The following is a 21,446-nucleotide window of genomic DNA, read 5'->3' as shown; positions in this document are numbered from 1 at the left end:
ACGTGATGACGTGTCATGACGGTTAAAAGAGTGTTGAAAAAGGCAAGGGAATAATGAGTTCATTTTAAATGGACTGGAAATGTGTCACTCATAATGGAACTATTGTGTGTGCGCCTTATATGTGCTACAGTCAATTATGGTTGCATTTCTTATCTTGGCTAGAAGACAACGCATCAGCAAACATCGAATGTTAGCCATCCTACTATATCAGGTAAATCAAATATTACAATGTATAACGTTAAGTGTGATGTTAGGGAAAGTTATGTGCTCAAGTTAACGTTTCCAAAAGCTAACTAAACAAAAACATGACTTTCATGATACGTGTTTGAGCCATCATGTTGTTATCGGCTGTACGTTTGTTTAGCCCATGTGTAACTGTTGTTTTTGTCGCACAGCTTTGCAAGTTACATTACAAATGTTCCAGTAACATCACATTGAAGCACGTATTGGTGAGTGTAACACTTGGGTTACTTAGCTAGCAGTTAAATGATTGTGACGATGACTCATACACAGAGCAACTACATTTTTGAGCATGAATTCAGACTCGATCTTAGCCTATGCCTGCCTAAACATGGCTGCGTATTTCGGGTGCTGCACAGAGTAGGAAGATCCGCTTTACTGTTTATGTATTTTTTGATCCGGCAGAAACATATATACATACATACAGACAAATACACGTACCTAAACTTTACAGTACCTCGAAATGTCGGATGGCTCTCTACTTGAGAATTACTTAATGGCAATCTTGTTTACTTTTTTCCAGGGTCAATGTCGCAGCATATTCATTAGTTTATGCCATTAAAATTCTCTTCGTGAAGTCAGTCTTATCAATTGTATGTTATTGTATTGGTTACATTGGCAGTATAATATCATTGACCTTGCTCTCGTTTGGACTTATGATACACAATTGTAATGGCTGATTCCTCATGAAACTAGAACAAAAAAAGACCATGCTTCTCTATATATATAGAAAGAAGGTATGTGGACAACCCTTCAAATTAGTGGCTTCGGCTATTTCAGCCACACCTGTTGCTGACAGGTGTATAAAATCGAGCACACAGCCATGCAATCACTTTAGACAAACATTGGCAGTAGAATGGCCTTACTAAAAACCTCAGTGACTTTCAACGTGGCACCATGATAGGATGCCACCTTTCCAACAAGTAAGTTTGTCGAATTTCTGCCCTGCTAGAGCTGCCCTGGTCCAAACTGCCTCGGGAAGCAATGTCAGCACAAGAACTGTACGTCGGGAGCTTCATGGAATGGGTTTCCGTGGCCGAGCAGCCGCACACAAGCCTAAGATCACCATGCGCAATGCCAAACGTCGGCTGGAGTGGTGTAAAGCTCACCGCCATTGGACTCTACCTGCCAGAATGTATAGTGCCAACCTTAGTTTGGTGGCGGAGGGGTGGTTTTCCATGGTTCGGGCTAGGCCCCTTCATTCCAGTGAAGGGAAATCTTAACGCTAAAGGATATAATGACATTCTAGATTCTGTGCTTACAACTTTGTGAAAGCAGTTTGGGGAAGGCCCTTTCTTGTTTCGACATGACAATGCCCCCGTGCACAAAGCGAGTTCCTTACAGAAATTCTTTGTTGAGATCAGTGTGGAATAACTTGACTGGCCTGCACAGCGCCCTGACCTCCCATTGAACACATTTGGGATGAATTGGAACGCTGACTGCGAGCTAGGTCTAATCGCCCGACCTCACTAATGCTCTTGTGGCTGAATGGAAGCAAGTCCTAATGCTACGTTCATGACCAAGTGGGAAGGTTGTAGTTACCAGTTATGTCGTAATGAGTTTTGTATATTAATGTGCTTTTAAGTGGGAAATACAATCAAGGATAGAGGTCATTAAAAAGCTAGCTATGATTGTTTTGCTCTTTTTTTTCTGCCCATAAGAAGTATATCAGAGCTGCTTTTGATTTCTGAATCAAACGGAAGATGAAAGGACACATCAGTACATTAGAAGTTTCAATAAATAAATAATTAGCTAGCTGAATGACCTGCCAAGACGGCACATGCCTAAACTGTTCTGTGCTGGTTACATTGTCTAGCTGGCTACAGAACAGTTTTACCTATCAATTTAGAAAATGATCACAGCCATTAATGTAAATGCATGCACAAAAATCAATTTAAGCATGTGTTCAAAAGCTTAAACACATTACAATTTGTTTTTTGTTAACACAACTTTTTTTTTGACATATGATGTCAGAGAGCTGCAAGTGGGTAACTTGGAGCACAGAGAAGATGCTGCGTTTACGTGCTATGAGTTATCGGAAGTCCCTAGTTCACTAGAACGACCCTACAGGCTGGAATTTCAAGTGGGGAAACTGAGAAAATGTTGTTGCCGAGTTGTGACGTTTTATTTATATATATATATATATTTATTATTTTTAAAACCTTTTATTTAACTAGGCAAGTCAGTTACAAACAAATTCTTATTTTCAATGACGGCCTAGGAACAGTGGGTTAACTGCCTTTTTCAACCAAAAGATGACCACGTCCGTTTTTGTCAACTACAATATGGGTAATGTAGCTAGTTTGACCATATTGTCAATGTTAAACAAGCAAGTGAACTTTATTATAAGCCTGTGAAAATGTTACCTGTTGAAGAATTGTTCTGACCAAAAACCATGTGAATGAAACAAAGTCCTATTTCCGACATCACAGCTAAGAAATAGGAAGCTCCGACGAGCACTAAAACGCATCTTGATAGACAGGTTTCCCAGAAGTAATACGAGTTGGAGGGGCATTCAAGTGGATTTTTCCCAGTCCTATGTTTGTATTTACACATTTACGAGATGTCACGAATGCAGCATAAAGGAAGTGGAAATTTGACCTGCAGAACAACAATTAAGTTTAGGTATAGGGGGTTGAAACAAATTAAGGTTAGGTTTAGGAATTCGGGTTAGGTTTAGGAATTCGGGTTAGGTTTAGGAATTCAGGTTAGGTTAAGGTTGGATATCGTTTCAGTGAGGGTTAGGGAAAGGCATAAAAGCTACCATCTGCCGGTCAAATATAGCATAGACTGACAATTGTCATTTGTACAAGTACTTCCTTTTTACAATCTTGAACACAGATTTTTGGTTTTCAATCTAGCTTCCTAGTGGTTTATTTAAACACTGCACTATGAGACTGCATTAGGTCTTCCAAATTCTCTTACCTTTCTCCCATAGTGTGCACTTGTGTGAAAGCATCTGATGTTCAGGGCCTCGAGTGGCGGATGTGTGACAGTGGTAGGGTGTCCATCTCTGCGCTGGGGCTCCTGAATGGTGCAGCGGTCTAAGGCACTGCGTCACTACAGACACCCTGGTTCGAATTCAGACTGTATCACAACCGGCCGTGATTGGGAGTCCCATAGGGCGGCACACAATTGGCCCAGCGTCGTCCGGGTTTGGCCGGAATAGGCCGTCATTGTAAATAAGAATTTGTTCTTAGCCGACTTGTCTAGTTAAATAAAAATGTAAAACAGTGTGTGTGGAGTCAGACTGCTTCATGGACTGCCACTTTCGTTGATCTTCTTAGGTCCTTGTTTCCAAAGACCTATTGGGACCCAGTGCATATGCAGCAAAGGTGCATCTGATGGCTTGGTGCATCTCTATTTGCCTTCCATAGACCTAGACGTATGTTTTATTGGCGCCCTGGTCAGTTGGAATTTCCACTCTGTTCGAGTGTTGCATGCTGCATGGAACGTTTCTCGTTAGTTGTTGCATCCCTTTGTCTGTTAAGAGGTGCTACTACCATCTGTCCAGGAGAGATTAGGCTCTGCCCGGCTGTTGGTGTTGCTGTGGGAGAAGGAGGATGTAGCAGATGACTAAGTGTATCGCTGCTGCCTTTCTGAGACCAAGAAGTAGGCTTCGTTCACCTCGGCCCGGATCTAGAAATGCCTTGGCTTTACTGGGTCAGTGGGAGGCCTATTGACAGTGCTTCTTGAGTATGCTACGTCTTTACGGTGTGGAGCTGAGGACTGTGAGATTGCGCCCCTTTAGCGTGGGAATTTCCTTTCTGGGACACTTGTGATGAGTAGGCCTGTCCTGGAGATACTGAGTATCCCAGAGCTTGGCTAATATGGTCTTGATTATTGAGTTGCACAGAGAACCGTGATTCAAAACCAGAGCGTTCATACCTTGGTTCAATTCCGAGATCCTCTGTATTTATTGTAGCCTACACGAAATAGCCTACCAATGATCAGAGGTCTGTTGAATATCAACCCACCATCACTGGATGGTCCAAGTTGCCAAACATTTTGAGCAACTGAAGTTGATAAAAATAGATGTGCTAATGATTGAAAAAAATCTAATCTGTTATGGATTGTATCTGGCACCTCCCATTAGTTTAATTGGATAAATCTTTCTCAGATAGCAAACTGGCCAAGACAATAGATATCTACTGTCAAAATTATATCCACAAAGTGACCATGTACCTCATGTGCAAGAGCCAGTGATTCACCCTATCCAACAAGTACATGAAATTAGGGTTTGGAAAGATGAGGAACGTGATAGATTAACTTTATTTTTGGTGGAGGGGCTGCGAAGTTGCACTATGAGCAGTGGTGTAAAAATAATTAAAAGTTCTACTCAAGTTGTTTTTGGCGTATCTGTACTTTACTATTTATATTGTAGACAACTTTTACTTATATATTTTCCCTGACACCAAAAGGACTTGTTACATTTTGAATGCTTAGTATGACAGGAAAATAGTCCAATTTACTCGCTTATCATGAGAACATCCCTGGTCATCTCTACTGCCTCTGATCTGGCGGACTCACTAAACAACAAACGCTTTGTTTGTAAATTATGTCTGCATGTTGTACTGTAACCCTAGCTATCCGTAAATACATTTGAAAAACAAGAAAATTGTGCCCTCTGGTTTGCTTAATATAAGCAATTACTTTTGATATTTTTGCAATTACATTTACTTTTGATACTTAAGTGTATATATAAAACCAAATACTTTCAGACTTTTACTCAAGTAGTATTTTACTGGGTGACTTTCACTTTTATTTGAGTCATTTTATATTAAATGACTACTTTTACTCAAGTAAAAAGAGTGCCATCTTGTAGTAGTAGTAGTAACAACAAAATAAATACAGGGTACCGAGTCAATGTGTGGGGGTACAGGTTAGTCGAGGTCATTTGTACATTGCATCTACTTAGCTGGTTTGATTGGATCGGTAAATTGTGTGACAAACCCTTTGCTGTGGGGTGGTCACTCTCTGCTGTATAGGAATTGATAAATTGCCACAGACCGCAAACTCTCTTTACCTGACTCTACCAATGGTTTACTGATTAGGGAGAACAAATCCCTAGGTACGCTATGGTCTCCAGGATACCAGTAATGTGTTTTATGGTTCTGTTTTACACAGGCCATCTTTTCTCCGCTTGGCCTGTCTTACTGATATGGTTTCTATGGAGACTCAAGCAAGCCTAAAACTTGTAGTAATGCTGCATTTACGATGTTATATATTGCTATATGTTATATATTGCTGTCGTGATTTTAGCATGTAAATCTTGGTGGGGCAAATTCACCCAATTTTTATAGATGCATGCCAGCAAACCCACTACACAACACTAAACAATACATTAATTGCACTATAACGGTGACAAACGGTGCCCACAAACTGTTAGGGCATATATAAAGCTGTCCCAACAGTGGCGCTTTCCTTCAGCACCACTTACCACCGCTACACCTGGCTATCAGCGGGGCCTTGTCTGGCAGCGAAACAGTTCATATGGTTTCTACTGACACCTTGTGGATTTGTGTAACTCGATAAGAACCGCAATTCTCCTTCAATAATAATGAATGCCGACATGAGTTGTGACTTTTGAACAATACACAAACATTATTACATTTATGTTTAGTAAATTTCATAATGTTTGTTCTCATTAACGCTTAGCTCAAAGTATAAGCAAGTGCAAGCAAACAAGCTGCGACGAGGTAGGCCTATTTGTTCAGCACTTCAATGGACACCAACAGAAGTTTATCCTTTTAAACTTGAAAAGAGAACTTTTCAGACAGATGTTTTAAATCCTTAAACCCAGACTTGGACCACACACCCTCTCCACCGACTAGCAGGCAGGCGAAGCAAAATGGGGATTGCTTTGCGACACTCGCAGTTAACCACTTATTCCTTCCAAACCACTCATTGTTGAATTTGTGATTTCCGACTTGTTGTGTAATGTTTATGGTCGATGAGCATCCATACGTTTTATCTATACTTTCTCTTCATTTGACAAGAATTTAAAAGGATTTGCCAGTAGAATGTCGATGTGATTCATGATGACTGCTTGTTTAGCTAGCTAGCTTGCTAGCGAAGATCTTGAAAATATGATGTTGACATGATCAGTCCAATCAAAGCTAGGATAGCTATTACGTGATTTTACATTTTATCTGTGGCCAATGACCTTGGGCCTTCTTGGACAGGCACTTCTAATGTAAATCTATGGCAACACCCAAGGGTGTTTGAACAGCCTAGCTTGCCCTGTAGATTCTGCAGTGTCCCCATGAGTGACAGAACACTGAGCCAATCACGGCGAAGATTACCAACGCCTACGCTCTGTATTTTCGCTGGCTGCCCCTCCACCACAGTAAGCACTGAGATGGGCTGAAAACATCTGTATTTTGGTGCTGCCTTACTCAAGAACGAGGCCATTTTTGTATGCGGCTCTAAAAAATAAAGTAAAAAATACAACTAATACAACTGATTTGTGACATGAATTAATGCCAAAAGAACATGCTCTATTTTTCAATTATTATAATTTTTTAAAACTAATAACAAGAACCCCACCTGCCCTTAATGGTAGGTCACCATTGGTATATTGTATGAAATAGGGTTGTAGTCTGTTGTACCTTACTGCCAAGTCATGCACTTGTCATCACAGCTTTGTTCATCACAACCCACATTTAGCCTAGTTCTTCCCAGCTGTGTCATATGACAAAACATGTATCACATGCTGGATCACAAGTTTTGATAAATGCTTTTTCATTCTTACCTCTGTACAAAGCAACCCACAAGCCAGAGCCTGTGTATTCATTCTACAATGGCCTTTATTCTACTTTACCCAACTGGCAGTTGGTAGGCCTATCTGTTTCACAATACATCCCCTTTCACATCTTATTTCTCTTTCACAAGATGTCTTGAAGGGACATCACTATACCCTTTGATAGTATACAAATTATTCTCGTAATACAATGTGCTGAAGTTGTATGTGGATGTGTTAGGGGGGTGCACAACTGTGACTGCATCCCACGTGCAACAGCTGCAAATGAATAAACATAACTGTTTTGAGTTCTGTAGCTAGCCTAAACTTGCAGTGGCCTGGGAGGGGGTAGGAGGATTCGCTGCAGTTGATCTATCTACTCATAAGTGTTTGATGTTTGTTTACACAGGAAGCTGTATCAGAAGTTGATGGAGGAGCATGGCCCTGCCCTCTTTAGATTCCTCCCTCCAAGGGATCCCGAAGAATGTGCTGGCTGTTTCCATGGAAACTAAGTACCAATGCCAGCAGTGTCACCAGGTCCTGAGGAAGCCGGTCCAGGCTCAGTGTGGACATCGCTTCTGTGTCCACTGTTTCAAACTGCTCACCAGGTAGACTACAGGACCTCCTCACCTCAGCCACTCTCTGTGGCTCTGCAAACACTGTTCTTTCCCCCGCCTTTCAAAACCCTTTCTCACTGAGCATGCTGCTCTACCCCACCCTGTCCTGCTGCTGTAGTTGCAGTACTGCAGCGTCTCTCTGTGGCGTTGTTGTTGCTCCCATCAGCATCTCACCCTTCCACTTGATGAGCCATCATGGACTGTGTGTCTGTCTGCGGTGGGAGTGTGGTAATGCTGTCAGATGATCAACACTAATGCAGGTCCAGCCTCCACTGGGATTATCTGGAATGGATTTTAGCTCTGGAGGTGGTAACACTGGATCAAGCTGCTCTTGCTGATTACTACTCAAGATGTCTACTCACCAGAGTTTTTACTCTCCATATCACACTGCCTAATTATTTATGTTTGTTAATCTGATCATTAACACACTGGTGTTCTTTTAACTTTGTGCACCTTTTTTTTCTGTGATTTCCCCCTTTTTAACAATGATCTTACATTTTTGTCACACCTTTTAGTCCTTTAAAGAGAAGTGGAATCATGGAATTTTTTATAATTCACATGCTGCTACAATGTTTTTGCCCCTTTTTTAATTTGTGAGCTCCAGTCAAAAATGTGCAGTGGAATTGAAAGATGGAATGGAGTTGAGCATCAGCATTATGTAGTTACAGGATGTCCTGATTTTCTCACCTGATTATCAGTGAGGTTATTGGATGTATGTTCAAGACTGGACATTTCTGACTTGTGAAATGTAAAGAAATCATAGAATCTGTACTGGGAAAAGCTATGAGTGAAGGAGTACGTGGAAGGTAATTCGTTGCCTTGCATACTGATGCGCCTGTCCTTGTACTGTATGTCTTGCCCGTGCTCTCTAATTCTAGTGTTATTAATACCTATTATTACTGTCTTGTTGTATATCTGAGTATCACCTATTTTTATCCCTATCTTGACATGACATGCCCAACAAAAGTGTCCTGTATTTTGCAAAGTGCTACATAGTTACATGATTCATCTTTCTAGTTTAGCCCTGTGCTTTATATCCCACTGGTGATCATCAGAGATGCTGGTAGTGGATCCGGTGAGACTAATCCACTGAAATCATGTTTAACTGTAAAATCCCATGACGTATGTCTCCCATCAGCTCTGGACCCAAGCCCTGTGAAGCCTGTCAACAGGAGGAGATATACGAGGAGCCCCAGTCCATTCTCAATAGCAATGAGGTAAGCGTTTGTACCATTAATTTGACTTCTAAGAATATCACTGGTGACTCATGTTGCTCCTGGTGAAATACTGGAGTGTTTTCATTCACAAGATTCCGATTCATTACAGTTCGAAGCTTGTGGGAGAAAATGAAACTTGAGGGGGAAGAAGTGAACTATGTAGGATATTCCCCTGCTTAGGTAGTTGGCCAGATGTCATTTTCACAAGGCACCAACCACATGCTTCAACCATACCCCACATTGTCTGGACAGCTCACAGTGAACCAGACAGCTATGTAATTATAGTACTCTTTGTTCCCCCCCCCCAGGCTTTTCCAGACAATGCAGCCGGTAGAGAAATCGCCAGCCTGCCTGCCAAATGTTTCAATGGGGGCTGCTCTTGGACAGGTTGCATCAAAGAATATGAGGTATAGTAAGGACTTAAATTCATACCTGTAGGTTTACTATTAAATTTGTGGTGCTTGATTTGGCACATATTTTGAACTTTTGGTTTGAAACAGGATGCCTTTGTCTCATTGAGGCTCAGCCTGGAAAGTCCCTACATGCTTTGACTGGCACACTATGAGGTGGAAAGTCCCGAAGTCTCCCTGCCTAGATTAACCATGTTTACAGTATTCAGTACAATGTTTAGCAATAATAGTCATGATAGTGATACTGGCTGCTATACTAAACATCTCAATGTCCTTTGACTTTAGTGCCTTAAAAACAGGAGGGAAGTATATTTTTGAGGAATGAACTTTGCCCTACAGCGCTGAAGGTTAAAAAAACATGTACTGTTGTATAATACAAGACATGTCAGCCTGGGGGATGTTTTAAAAGGCCATTTTCCTTTTTTATTTGGTGAGTGTTGTATTTGCTTCTTTGGGTTATAAAAGGGCTGTCAAGACTGTCAATTATATGTGACATTCTTGTCTATGCTAATGCAGTGAAAAGGGGGTTTTGGGTAATGATTGATACCGGGTGCATGTATGTCTCCAAGCTGTGGGTAGAAGTTTAGCCTATAGTGTACTGCAAATCAACAGTAGTTTAACATGGGGGGAAAAAGTAGTGATACTAATACTAACAGTATCTACACCGCAATAGGGCTGATTCAGGAGATAATTTTTTGCATACGTGTAGATAAATGTCACCCTGACAACTTGCTGATTAGCTAAACCTCTTGGTTTAGACTATCCACATGAAGTGTGACCATCTGTAGATGCTTTACAGATGGTCATACTATCAACAAAACTACCTGCTGGCAAGCAAATGCTTGCAAGGTTACTGTTAGGGTTAGGTTTAGATTAAGGTAAGGGTTCGGGTTAGTGGATAGTCTGTAGATACTCTACAGACTATTCAAAAGAAGTGTTACCATAATTTGTTTTATCATGCAGAACATACGGGGGTTTCTCTGATCTTTTTAGTGAGATATGTCAAGATGGAGAAATGAAAGACAACCCTCATTCAGTGTCACATACTTTGATACACTGGGGAATGGGAAGATATATACTGTTGCTTACCAACCAGGCATGGGCTGAAACTTTTTCCATTCAGGGAGTGATGTTGATGCTGGTTAAAGTTAGTGGTGGGTGGAGCTATATTTGGGTTTGTTTATGGTAAGAGTTAGTCATAGAAGCCTACAGTGGGCCATGCCTATATGGTTAGTCCCAGGTCGAAATGAAGAAAATAGATGTGTACTCACCAGTTCTCCTGCTCCCACTGATGCTCAGAGAGGAGTGATTACACAGAGCAGAAATGCCATACACCCTCTCCAACCCACCCTCCTTTACCCGACCACATGTTTTTGAGATGAGACAAAGAAAAACAAAACACAGTAAATGTTGAGTTATAATTTGCTTGTTACTGCATGAACTGTGCAGCAGTATTGTGTTTGCGTTTCATGAATGCCAAATACTTTAGTTAGTAGACACAAAGGCTTACTTTGCACATCCTCACAAATACTCCTAGACCCCACACTCTTATCATGCTTCCCGCTCAGAGGGGGATGTTTGTATTTGAACTTAAACGTCCCTAACTGCCTGCTTATCTGCTGGGTGCAACAAACTGCTTCAACTGTTGCAACAACCACAATCAATTGATAACTGGGGTGCATCCCACTATTACACTTTATATACCACATAATAATGAAATATAGCAAAACCATTTGATATAGAAACACAGGATTTTCAGCAAATAATTAAAAAATTATAATAATATGAACATTAATAATAACATTCCACCCATGAGGCCACTCGAGGGTGATCAGGTCATTTGACTGCAGGAAAGGGATCTATGCACAAGTTTACAGTCATTGTAAACTACATTTCCTCCCACGGTACACTCATAAGTAAATGTCAGGTGTTAAACCTACCTACAATTCGAATACCATTCAACTTCAATGTAAATTCTAAGAACAGTAATAACGCCACTCCATTTTGTTTAAGGAATTTACATAAAGTCTGATAAGGAATGACTGTCCTTTACGGTATAATCTCAAAACCCAGAAATAAACCTCTTTGTGCACTAAATCTAACAAGCACTGTCAAACTACTCAATTTGGTTCTGGGGGTTTTCAAATGTGGTGTTCCTCTCAAAGCTTGTGTCCATGTGTTTACAATCTGGGCTGCATGTGATGAATTTGTTTGAATAGTGTCTCTTTATTTTTGTTTCTAGGCACAACACGAGGGCAAGTGTGAGCATGAGCACGTACCATGTGAAGCCTGCCAGGTCCTCATCCTGCGTAGTGAAAAAGAGAGGCATAACGAGAGAGAATGTGAAGAAAGAACATTGAACTGCAAGTACTGCAAAGTCTCCTTCAACTTCAAGCAGATCAAGGTGAGGGAACCAGTGGCCAACAAATGTAATGAGATGCTTATGGAATGTCCTCCTTACTCTCTGGGATGAACTGATATTCTCTTACCAACGCCACTTCTCATGTGTTACAGGCTCATGATGAAATCTGCCAGAAGTTTCCCATGCAGTGCAAGGACTGTGGAAAGAAAAAGATCCCACGGGAAAAGGTCTGTGCTCTTCTAGGGCTGGGCGATATGGAAAAAATATCATATCATGTTTTTTTTCAAATTTATGACGCTATTTTATGTTTTTGATTAATAAAAGTTCTGAAATGTGCTTTTTGAGTAGTGTGACCCTAGGGTGGCAACACAAACTCAGCAAAAAAAGAAACGTCCTCTCACTGTCAACTGCGTTTATTTTCAGCTAACCTAACATGTGTAAATATTTGTATGAACATAACAAGATTCAACAACTGAGACATAAACTGAACAAGTTCCACAGACATGTGACTAACATAAATGGAATAATGTGTCCCTTAACAAAGTGGGGGTCACAATCAAAAGTCACAGTCAGTGTCTGGTGTGGCCACCAGCTGCATTAAGTACTGCAGTGCCTCTCCTCCTCATGGACTGCACCAGATTTGCCAGTTCTTGCTCTGCAATGTTACCCCACTCTTCCACCAAGGCAAGTTCCCGGACAGTTCTGGGGGGAATGGCCCGAGCCCTCACCCGCCGATCCAACAGGTCCCAGACGTGCTCAATGGGATTGAGATCCGGGCTCTTTGCTGGCCATGGCAGAACACTGACGTTCCTGTCTTGCAGGAAATCACGCACAGAACGAGCAGTATGTCAGGATGAGCCTGCAGGAAGGGTACCACATAAGGGAGGAGGATGTATTCCCTGTAATGCACAGCGTTGAGATTGCCTGCAATAACAACAAGCTCAGTCCGATGATGCTTTGACACACCGCCCCAGACTATGCTGGACCCTCCACCAACTCGATCCCGCTCCAGAGTACAGGCCTTGGTGTAACACTCATTCCTTTGATGATAAACGTGAATCCGACCATCACCCCTGGTAAGACAAAACAGTGAGTCGTCAGTGAAGAGCACTTTTTGCCAGTCCTGTCTGGGCCAGCGACGGTGGGTTTGTGCCTATAGGCGACGTTGTTGCCGGTGATGTCTGGTGAGGACCTGCCTTACAACAGGCCTACAAGCCCTCAGTCCAGCCGCTCTCAGCCTAGTCTGGACAGTCTGAGCACTGATGGAGGGATTGTGCGTTCCTGGTGTAACTCGGGCAGTTGTTGTTGCCATCCAGTACCTGTCCTGCAGGTGTGATGTTCGGCTGTACCGATCTTGGTGTTTTTCAGAGTCAGTAGAAAGGCCTCTTTAGTGTCCTAAGTTTTCAGAACTGTGACCTTAAATTGCCTACCATCTGTAAGCTGTTAGTGTCTTAACCTCTCTGGGATATGTGGGATGGTTGTGTCCCACCTCGCCAACAGCCAGTGAAATTGCAGGGAGCCAAATTCAAAACAACAGAAATCCCATAATTAAAATTCCTCAAACATACAAGTGTTTTACACCATTTTAAAGATAAACTTCTTGTAAATAGAGCCACCGTGTCCGATTTCAAATAGGCTTTACGGCGAAAGCACACCAAACTATTGTTAGGTCAGCACCTAGTCACAGAAAACCATACAGCCATTTTCCAGCCAAGGAGAGGGCTCACAAAAATCAGTAATAGCGATTAAATTAATCACTAACCTTTGATCTTCATCAGATGGCACTCACAGGACTTCATGTTACATTTATTGTGTATGTTTTGTCTGATAAAGTTAATCATTATGTCCAAAAACCTCATTTGAAATTGGTCTGCTATTATCAGAAATGCATCATAGCAGACCAATTTCAAATGAGGTTTTTGTACATAACGAATGAGAGGTGTCAGAAATAGCTTTATAAATATTCACTTACCTTTGATGATCTTGATCGGAATGCACTCCCAGGAATCGCAGTTCCGCAATAAATGTTTGTTTTGTTCGATAAAGTCCATTTATGTCCAAATACCTCCTTTTTGTTTGTGCGTTTAGCCCAGTAAACCAAATGCATAATGCGTGATCACTTGTTCAGACGAAATGTCAAAAAGGTAATTTTACAGTTAGTAGAGATGTCAAACGATGTATAGAATCAATCTTTAGGATGTTTTTATCATAAATCTTCAATAATGTTCCAACTGGAGAATTCCTTTGTCTTTAGAAATGCAATGGAACGCAGCTACCTCTCATGGGCGCACACGTGATCAGCTCATAGCCTTCTGCCAGACTCTGGTTGAAACAGCTCTCATTCTCTCCTCCTTCACAGTAGAAGCCTCAAAGGTTCTAAAGACTGTGACATCTGGTGGAAGCCTTAGGAAGTGCAATATGACCCCATAGACACTGTATATTTGACAGGCAATGACTTGAAAAACTACAAACTTCAGATTTCCCGCTTCCTGGTTGGATTATTTTCTCAGGATTTTTGAGTCATGAGTTCTGATGAGTTCTGTTATACTTACGGACATCATTCAAACAGTTTTAGAAACTTCAGTGTTTTCTATCCAAATCTACTAATTATATGCATATTCTAGCTTTTGGGCCTGAGTAGCAGGTAGTTTACTCTTGGCACCTTTTTATCCAAGCTACTCAATACTGTCCCACAGTTAACGACCATTCCACAGGTTCATGTTCATTAATTGTTATGGTTCATTGAACAAGCATGGGAAACAGTGTTTAAACCCTTTACAATGAAGATCTGTGAAGTTATTTGGATTTTTACGAATTATCTTTGAAAGACAGGGTCCTGAAAAAGGGGCTTTCTTTTTTTGCTGAGTTTATATTCTAAATGATTTCAATGCGTATTTCTCCATTCGGATTGTTTTATACTGTTCAATTTAACTTCAACCTAAAATAATTTCCTGCATTTCCGTCCATTTCTGCATTTGCTGCACTCATTTCCCCACTGCCACGATATGGGCAAAAATACTAGGACTTATTTGAAACCAAATATTGCAATTGTGATTTAGATTAAAAAAACTTGGGTGAACTTTTGGAATCAAGGAAATTGAATGTTTATTATAATTATATAGTTAGAATATAAATAATAGTGTTGCTTGACATGACAACGAATGAAAATACCATGGACGAGTAGTGACAGGGTAGGAACCAAAGTGATGTTCAGTGTTTCCTAGGGGACCCTATATTCTTTGTCTACATTAAGTCTTTATTCATATAGCCAACATATTCATGCTTTGCCTATTCCTCTTTGTTTTAGATACTGTTGCACAAACAGCATGCTGATTTAAGCCTCCACCAGTACTGGTATAAGGCTGTATTAGCTAGCTTAGCTGGCTAGCTAATAAAAGTACTAACTAGCGATTAGCATTAGTGGCTAACACGATTTATCTTAACTTGCTAAGAAATTACAAACTAGCTGTTTGCAGATGTAATAAACACAAACTAATATTGTAATTATAGAACGCTTGTGGATTTAAATTAAGATCAAAGTGAAAACAACATCGTTGTCATCAAAATTGTTGCATGTGCTGCATTGACCATGCAGACTACAACAAATGCGCTTCTTGAGTGACGGAGTGGGACTAGGTCTGTGTGGAAAGTGGCATGTAGAGCGAGAGAGTGGAGGAAAAATGGACGTTACACACGCCGTATCACATTTAACAAACCAAACAGTCAAATGCCGTTATAGAAGGTAAAGTAAGAACCCAAACTGGTTCGTGCATAAATACCTGTGTCTATAGTAAAATACGGTGTACCGCACAGCCCTATGCTCTACTGTATCTCTGTGACCTTTCAGGCAGCCTAGCTGTTAAGAGCGGTGGGCTGGTTCGAATCCCCGAGACGACTAGGTGAAAAATCTGCCAGTGCCCTTGAGCAAGGCACTTATCCTAATTTCTCCCGTAAGTCGCTCTGGCTAAGAGCATCTGCTAAATTACTAAAATGTAAATGTAATTTAGTTAAATTTTTAGGTCAGTTAATCTTATTTTATAGCATTGTTGGTGCCATACTGTTTCTGCTTTCAATAAGGATGCATTATTGCCTAGCCAAGAATAGCCCACATAAAAATAATACAGTTTACTATAGAATACTGTAGTACTTACTATAGAATTCTGTAGTATACTGCAGAATCCTATAGTCCACACTAGTATCCCTCGATTGTGTAGTGCTTACTATAGAATGTTGTAGAATATATTCTACACACTGTAGTATCCCTCGATCGTGTAGTAACCAGGCAAACAAAAAAACAAGGCAGTAAGAAAGGATATGTAAACAACATAGTCAATTGCTGGGTTTCCAGACGAGTGCCAGTCGGTCATCAATGGAACCTGTATTTGCTTGTGGGTCCCCTCCCCCATTTCCCAATGTGTGCCACCCATTACTGAAAAACCTACATGCCAAGTATAGACCATATATTGTGTTGCCTACAGGTTATAGAAAAGAGCAGAAGCGTGGAACTTAACCGTTCAGACCACAGTCCTACCTACATACAGGTTATGGACAATTTGCTCTTTTTAGTTTGTCCAGTAAGTTTCTTCTAGGAGAAAGTAACGACAAGATTACAAATAAAATAATTTAAAACTTAATTAAGCAAGACTATAGTATACAGAATACTACAGTAATGTCTGAAAAACACAATAGTAAGTACTTCAGTAATATCTTTCTCTCTGCATTGTTGGGAAGGGGCTGTAAGTAAGCATTTCACTGTTAGTCTACACTTGTTGTTTACGGAGCATGTGACAAGTAACATTTGAATTAATGTCTTCAAAACACTGCAGTAAATACTACAGTATTCATTGTACATTATAGTGAATACTACAGTAAAGTCTGCAAAAAAACTACAGTATATAGTGATACTACAGTATACTGTAGTGTTTTTTTTTCATGTGGGAGGCCAGAGCATGAACAGAATGGCCTATGTTAATCATTTATCACTCTTTAGTAGAAGTCTGTCTTACTACAAAGTCTTCTCATAACACAACTTAAAAGGTAGTTGCACTTTCCATTTGAGTTGGACCTTTGAACTTAGATCAAAATAACCTCTCTCAACTGTCAACCTTCACATTTTAAAATATGGTGGGTAATTTCAGGGTTTGCCCCCCCATTCATCTTCATAACCCTGACCTTTCTCTTTCTGTTCTTTCCCTTCAGTTTCTAGATCACAGCAGATCCTGTGCCAAGTCTAAGACTGCATGTCCATTCAGTGAGGTTGGCTGCAAGGCTGTGGTATGTGTAGAAGATAAATTATATCTAATCAGATAAAACCTTATCTATATGATGATCTTTGAATCTTTGAACATAATGTCCCAGCCAGCTCTTTAGTACTGGTTTCTTGTTTGTCATAGAGGGAACAGGTTTATATTTTCCTATGACCTGACCTTCCTATGACCTCATTTGTTAGTCAAATAAATATGCCTATATTTGTAGCCTTGTAGATCAAGAGAAACTTGCCCATTGTTGGGGTGCAAAGATGACTATCATACTGAAAAAATATATAAATGCAACAATTTCAAAGATTTTACTCAGTTACAGTTCATATAAGGAAATCAGTCATTTGAAATACGGTCATTAGGCCTTAATCTATGGATTTCACATGACTAGGAATACAGATATGCATCTGTTGGTCACAGATGCCTTAAATGGACATCGGGATCTCATTACGATATCTCTGTGCATTCAAATTGCCATCGATACAATGCAATTGTGTTCGTTGTCCGTAGCTTATGCCTGCCCATACCATAACCCCACCTCCACCATGGGGCACTCCGTTCACAACATTGACATCAGCAAACCGCTCACCCACACGACGCCATACACGTTGTGAGGCCGGTTGGACGTACTGCCAAATTCTCTAAAACTACGTTGGATGTGGCTTATGGTAGAGAAATTAACATTAAATTCTCTGGCAACAGCTCTGGTGGACATTCCTGCAGTCAGCATGCCAATTGCATGCTTACTAAACTTGAGACATCTGTGGCATGGTAATGTGTGACAAAAGTGTACATTTTAGTGATTTTTTTATTATCTCCAGCACAAGGTGCTCCTGTTTAATGATGCTGTTTAATCAACTTCTCGATATGCCACACCTGTTAGGTGGATGGATTATCTTGCCAAAGGATAAATGCTCACTAACAGGGATGTAAACAAAAAATGTGTGCACAAAATTTGAGAGAATATTTTTGTGAGTATGGAAAATTTCGGATAATTTTTATTTACTCTCATGAAACATGGGACCAACACTTTACATGTTGCGTTTATATTTTTGTTCAGTGTATCTCTGATTTAGATCTGCCCTTGGGTATTGGACACATCCTTAAGAGAGCCATGTCTCAAAAGAGACATCTAGTGTTTGTAGAGAGTACATTATCTTTATGTGCAGCCTTCTACAATTTAATTCCAGCTTTAATCTCAATATTGAAGGGCATCTGAAATTGACACTGAACAGTATCGAACAGACTAGTTAACTCGGTGTGCTAAACGCCTTGTGTTGTGTCACCGCAGATTGATAATGGAAAGCACAGTGACCACGAGCAGACGAACGTCGTGGAGCACATGCGTCTGATCCTGGCTACGTCTATGGTGCGGCTGCAGCGTCCGGAGGCCCCGGGGCTGGGGGAGTGGCAGGAGGACTCTGGGATTGGCCTGTACCGCGCTCCTGAGGAGGGAGCCACAGCTTCTGCAGCCACAGTTGGGGGTGGAACCTCTGCCTCTGGACAGACCAGTGGCCTTGACCATAAGGTGGGTCTCATTTGAGCAGATATTTGCTATGTAGGAAAGCTAGGAAACTACAGCTAGCCTGTCTAAATTTCGCAGTCCAAATGTGGTGGTTGTTGTCCCTCCTCCTGTGTGACAATGATAATCAAGCTGGTAAATTATGAAACAGACTGGCGTCCTACATGTACCGTGTTGTTATTTAACTATAATAGATGACCTGAATATTTGTCCATCTGAAGTTGTTGAAGATACAGCAACTCATAGTGTAGGATTGGTATTCATTGTGTTCTCTGGTCTCCCCTTGTGGTCCTGCAGGTGACAGTGCTGGAGAATATAGTGTGTGTACTGAACAGAGAAGTAGAGAGGAGCTCTCTCACTTTAGAGGCCTTCTCGCGACAACATCGACTAGACCAGGACAAGATGGAGAACCTCAGCAACAAGGTGCGTCAACTAGAGCGTACTCTCACCATGCGGGATCTACAGCTAGCCGAGACAGACCAGACTCTGAGGGAGCTCCAGTTCTGCACCTTTGACGGTGTGTTTGTTTGGAAAATCGCTGACTTCTCACGCCGCCGGCAGGACGCTGTGGCCGGGCGAACACCCGCCATGTTCTCACCAGGTTAGATCCACGCTGATTATGTTATTCTCTACACCTGCGTATCCTTACTGTATTGTAAATATACCATACCAATACACATTTATGCACTCATGTTTTCCTTGTGAGTGTGTGTTAGAGGCAGATACCGAGGGCCTGTCTAAAGAAGTGTATCTTCCCCCACAGCGTTCTATTCCAGTAAATATGGCTATAAGATGTGTCTAAGACTGTATCTGAATGGGGATGGAACAGGTCGAGGGACACACCTTTCTCTTTTCTTTGTGGTGATGAGGGGCAAGTGTGACGCTCTGCTCAAATGGCCCTTCAGTCAGAAAGTGAGTTTCTCTACCTTTCTGATTCCTTATTCAACTCCATCTGTCATATTAACCTGATGTTACTTATGTCTAACATAATTAACTACAAGCATTATAAATCAAACAAAATATGAAGTCTCCCTACTCATTTTCTTCCCTATAGGTGACTCTGATGCTGCTGGATCAGAATAACAGGGAGCATATTATTGACGCCTTCCGACCTGATGTCAGCTCCACCTCTTTCCAGCGGCCAATCAGTGAGATGAACATAGCCAGTGGCTGCCCACTCTTCTGCCCATTAGCTAAACTGACAGGCAAGAGCTCCTACCTTAGGGATGATACCATTTTCATCAAGGCCATTGTAGACCTCACAGGCTTGTAAGAGGCTGTGGAAGCCCCCTACACAAAGGCACAAAACGCAGACTAATATATATAACTCCTGAAAATTACATGATATAAGTAATATTATAATAAAATGCATATATTTATTATTATAAGTATATCATAGACACTGTTTATTTTGCTGGCTGAAGGCACTGGAATGAAAATGAATTCTGCTAGCAGATCTTTTCAATTGGTTAAAACAGAGAAAAATAGGGTGAGTGATATGGCCAACCCAAGTGTTGGCTCTGACTACTAGAAGTGCAGTATTATGCAGAGGATGCTGTGACTTTTTTTGAATGCAAGGCAATAAGAGCTTGTCAAAATTGGTCAGCAAATGGGCTCATTGCACATAAATCACGTTATGTATTTCTATTATATTTTCCAATATTTCTTAATTTGGAGACACTGACGTGATCGTGCCAAAATGACACTCAAGTTGTGAAACTGCTTTTACTTGAGGTAGCACCTGTTGTACGCATGGACAAGGATGTGTTGGAGATCCTGCCCATTCATCATGTGAGCAGGCACAACTTTTTAAATGGCAAAACCCACAGGTCGGTAATTTATATTAAAGAAATGTTCCATAAACTCCGCCTAGTGCTTTCTCAAAAAAGCTACAAGCCGGTCCCAAGCCCGGATAAAGGAGGATGGGTTAGGTTACGCGTAAGACTAGCAGGCGCAATCTGTAAAAAAAAAATATTTAAAAAATAAAAATTGTGGGGGGGCAACAGTACAATTATACTAGTTGATCATAGATGGCAAATGCTCCTTGAGGAGCAACGGGTCTAACTAAGTAGCTTAGAGCATTCCAAAAACATAAGTACGCTTTCCCATTTAAACAGTTGTGCACTCGCATCCAGTAGCGGTGTGTGGGTAAAATCACTGGGGAAGCCAAGCCGGGGGGGGGGGGGGGGGCATATTACAACCTATGTGTTGTGATCATTGCGTTGTTTGCTCTATAACCTGTTAGTTCATATGCCTTGACACCGTAATATATAGGCCTAAGGCCGAGACAATAAGAAGACACAGTAGCAGAATAAATTCAACCACAGCTTTTTTCATCACAAAACAGGAGAGCAACCTCTGTCTGGTGAAGTCCACAAAAGATATTGCATGTAACAGTTACATGACCTACAGCAGACTACGAAACAACTATTGATTTAGAACCACTGAGTTGCCGCAAGTCACAAAGAAAACAGGAGCTGCCTCCACTATTCCAGCACCATTTCAACATTATCTAATCACCTATGCTTAGTCTAATACAGTGACAACTAAAATTTACCACAAAAAAAATTGTCCAACCAATGTAAGCTAAATATGATGTAGCTGTCCATGGTTCTGATTTCTGTGTGTATGCGTGCAAGTAGAAAAACATGTTGACTCACCCTACACCCTACCCTAGAAACGCCAATGCCATCCTCCGCTTTCCTGTTGCCTAAACGATCTGACTGTCATACACTTTAAAAAATGTTTTTTGTTGTCCAAGGCTACCTGGCTAAAATACTAGTTCACTAGCCTAACTTCCTTTCATTGGCAATGATGCGCCAGGCCAGCTAGTTAACATTAGCCTAACATTACTACAGGTACACAATGTATGAATTTATGGTTGGATCAGAATAATCATTGACCAGTACGGATAATTAAGTAAACCACAAGTCCAATTCTCTATCCATTGCTAATTTAGGAATGGGACAATTTTAGCTAGCTAGCCACTGGAGGACAACGACACAATGGGATGCAATTAATTCAAGTTTTCTGTCAATGATGTTTGGCTTCTAATGTGATGTGATTGGCCTGAAGCCA

At 41.0% G+C, this 21,446-nt stretch overlaps 1 protein-coding gene across 3 annotated transcripts; it reads left to right on the top strand.

Moving 5' to 3' along the window:
* Nucleotides 1-9: 9 nt before the first annotated feature.
* On the top strand, nucleotides 10-20,357 carry LOC139408618 (Tnf receptor-associated factor 2b). 3 transcript variants are annotated; one of them, XM_071152704.1, is made up of 12 exons: nucleotides 10-211; nucleotides 396-449; nucleotides 7,392-7,590; nucleotides 8,738-8,816; nucleotides 9,125-9,223; nucleotides 11,469-11,630; nucleotides 11,741-11,815; nucleotides 16,788-16,862; nucleotides 18,138-18,374; nucleotides 18,666-18,969; nucleotides 19,132-19,280; nucleotides 19,423-20,357. In XM_071152704.1, exons 3-12 carry the CDS (start codon nucleotides 7,421-7,423, stop codon nucleotides 19,639-19,641), a joined length of 1,569 nt encoding a protein of 522 aa, XP_071008805.1. In that variant the 5' UTR covers nucleotides 10-211; nucleotides 396-449; nucleotides 7,392-7,420; the 3' UTR covers nucleotides 19,642-20,357. The 3 variants fall into 3 exon arrangements, with proteins under 3 accessions (XP_071008805.1, XP_071008806.1, XP_071008807.1); XM_071152705.1 differs by lacking the exon at nucleotides 396-449 and having other exon boundaries at nucleotides 13-211; XM_071152706.1 differs by lacking the exons at nucleotides 10-211; nucleotides 396-449; nucleotides 7,392-7,590 and adding an exon at nucleotides 8,171-8,405.
* The last annotated feature ends 1,089 nt before the right edge of the window (nucleotides 20,358-21,446 follow it).

This window comes from Oncorhynchus clarkii, chromosome 5 (assembly GCF_045791955.1).
Source record: "Oncorhynchus clarkii lewisi isolate Uvic-CL-2024 chromosome 5, UVic_Ocla_1.0, whole genome shotgun sequence".
Taxonomy (NCBI): domain Eukaryota; kingdom Metazoa; phylum Chordata; class Actinopteri; order Salmoniformes; family Salmonidae; genus Oncorhynchus; species Oncorhynchus clarkii.
Note: the sequence above shows the minus strand (reverse complement) of the source record. Positions and strands in the feature narration are given on the sequence as shown.

Coding starts and splice junctions, on each gene's coding strand:
- LOC139408618 (XM_071152704.1), top strand. CDS start 7,421: ATGGCCCTGCCCTCTTTAGATTCCTCCCTCCAAGGGATCCCGAAGAAT. Junction 11,631..11,740: donor TCAACTTCAAGCAGATCAAG/GTGAGGGAACCA, acceptor CATGTGTTACAG/GCTCATGATGAAATCTGCCA. Junction 16,863..18,137: donor AGGTTGGCTGCAAGGCTGTG/GTATGTGTAGAA, acceptor GTGTCACCGCAG/ATTGATAATGGAAAGCACAG.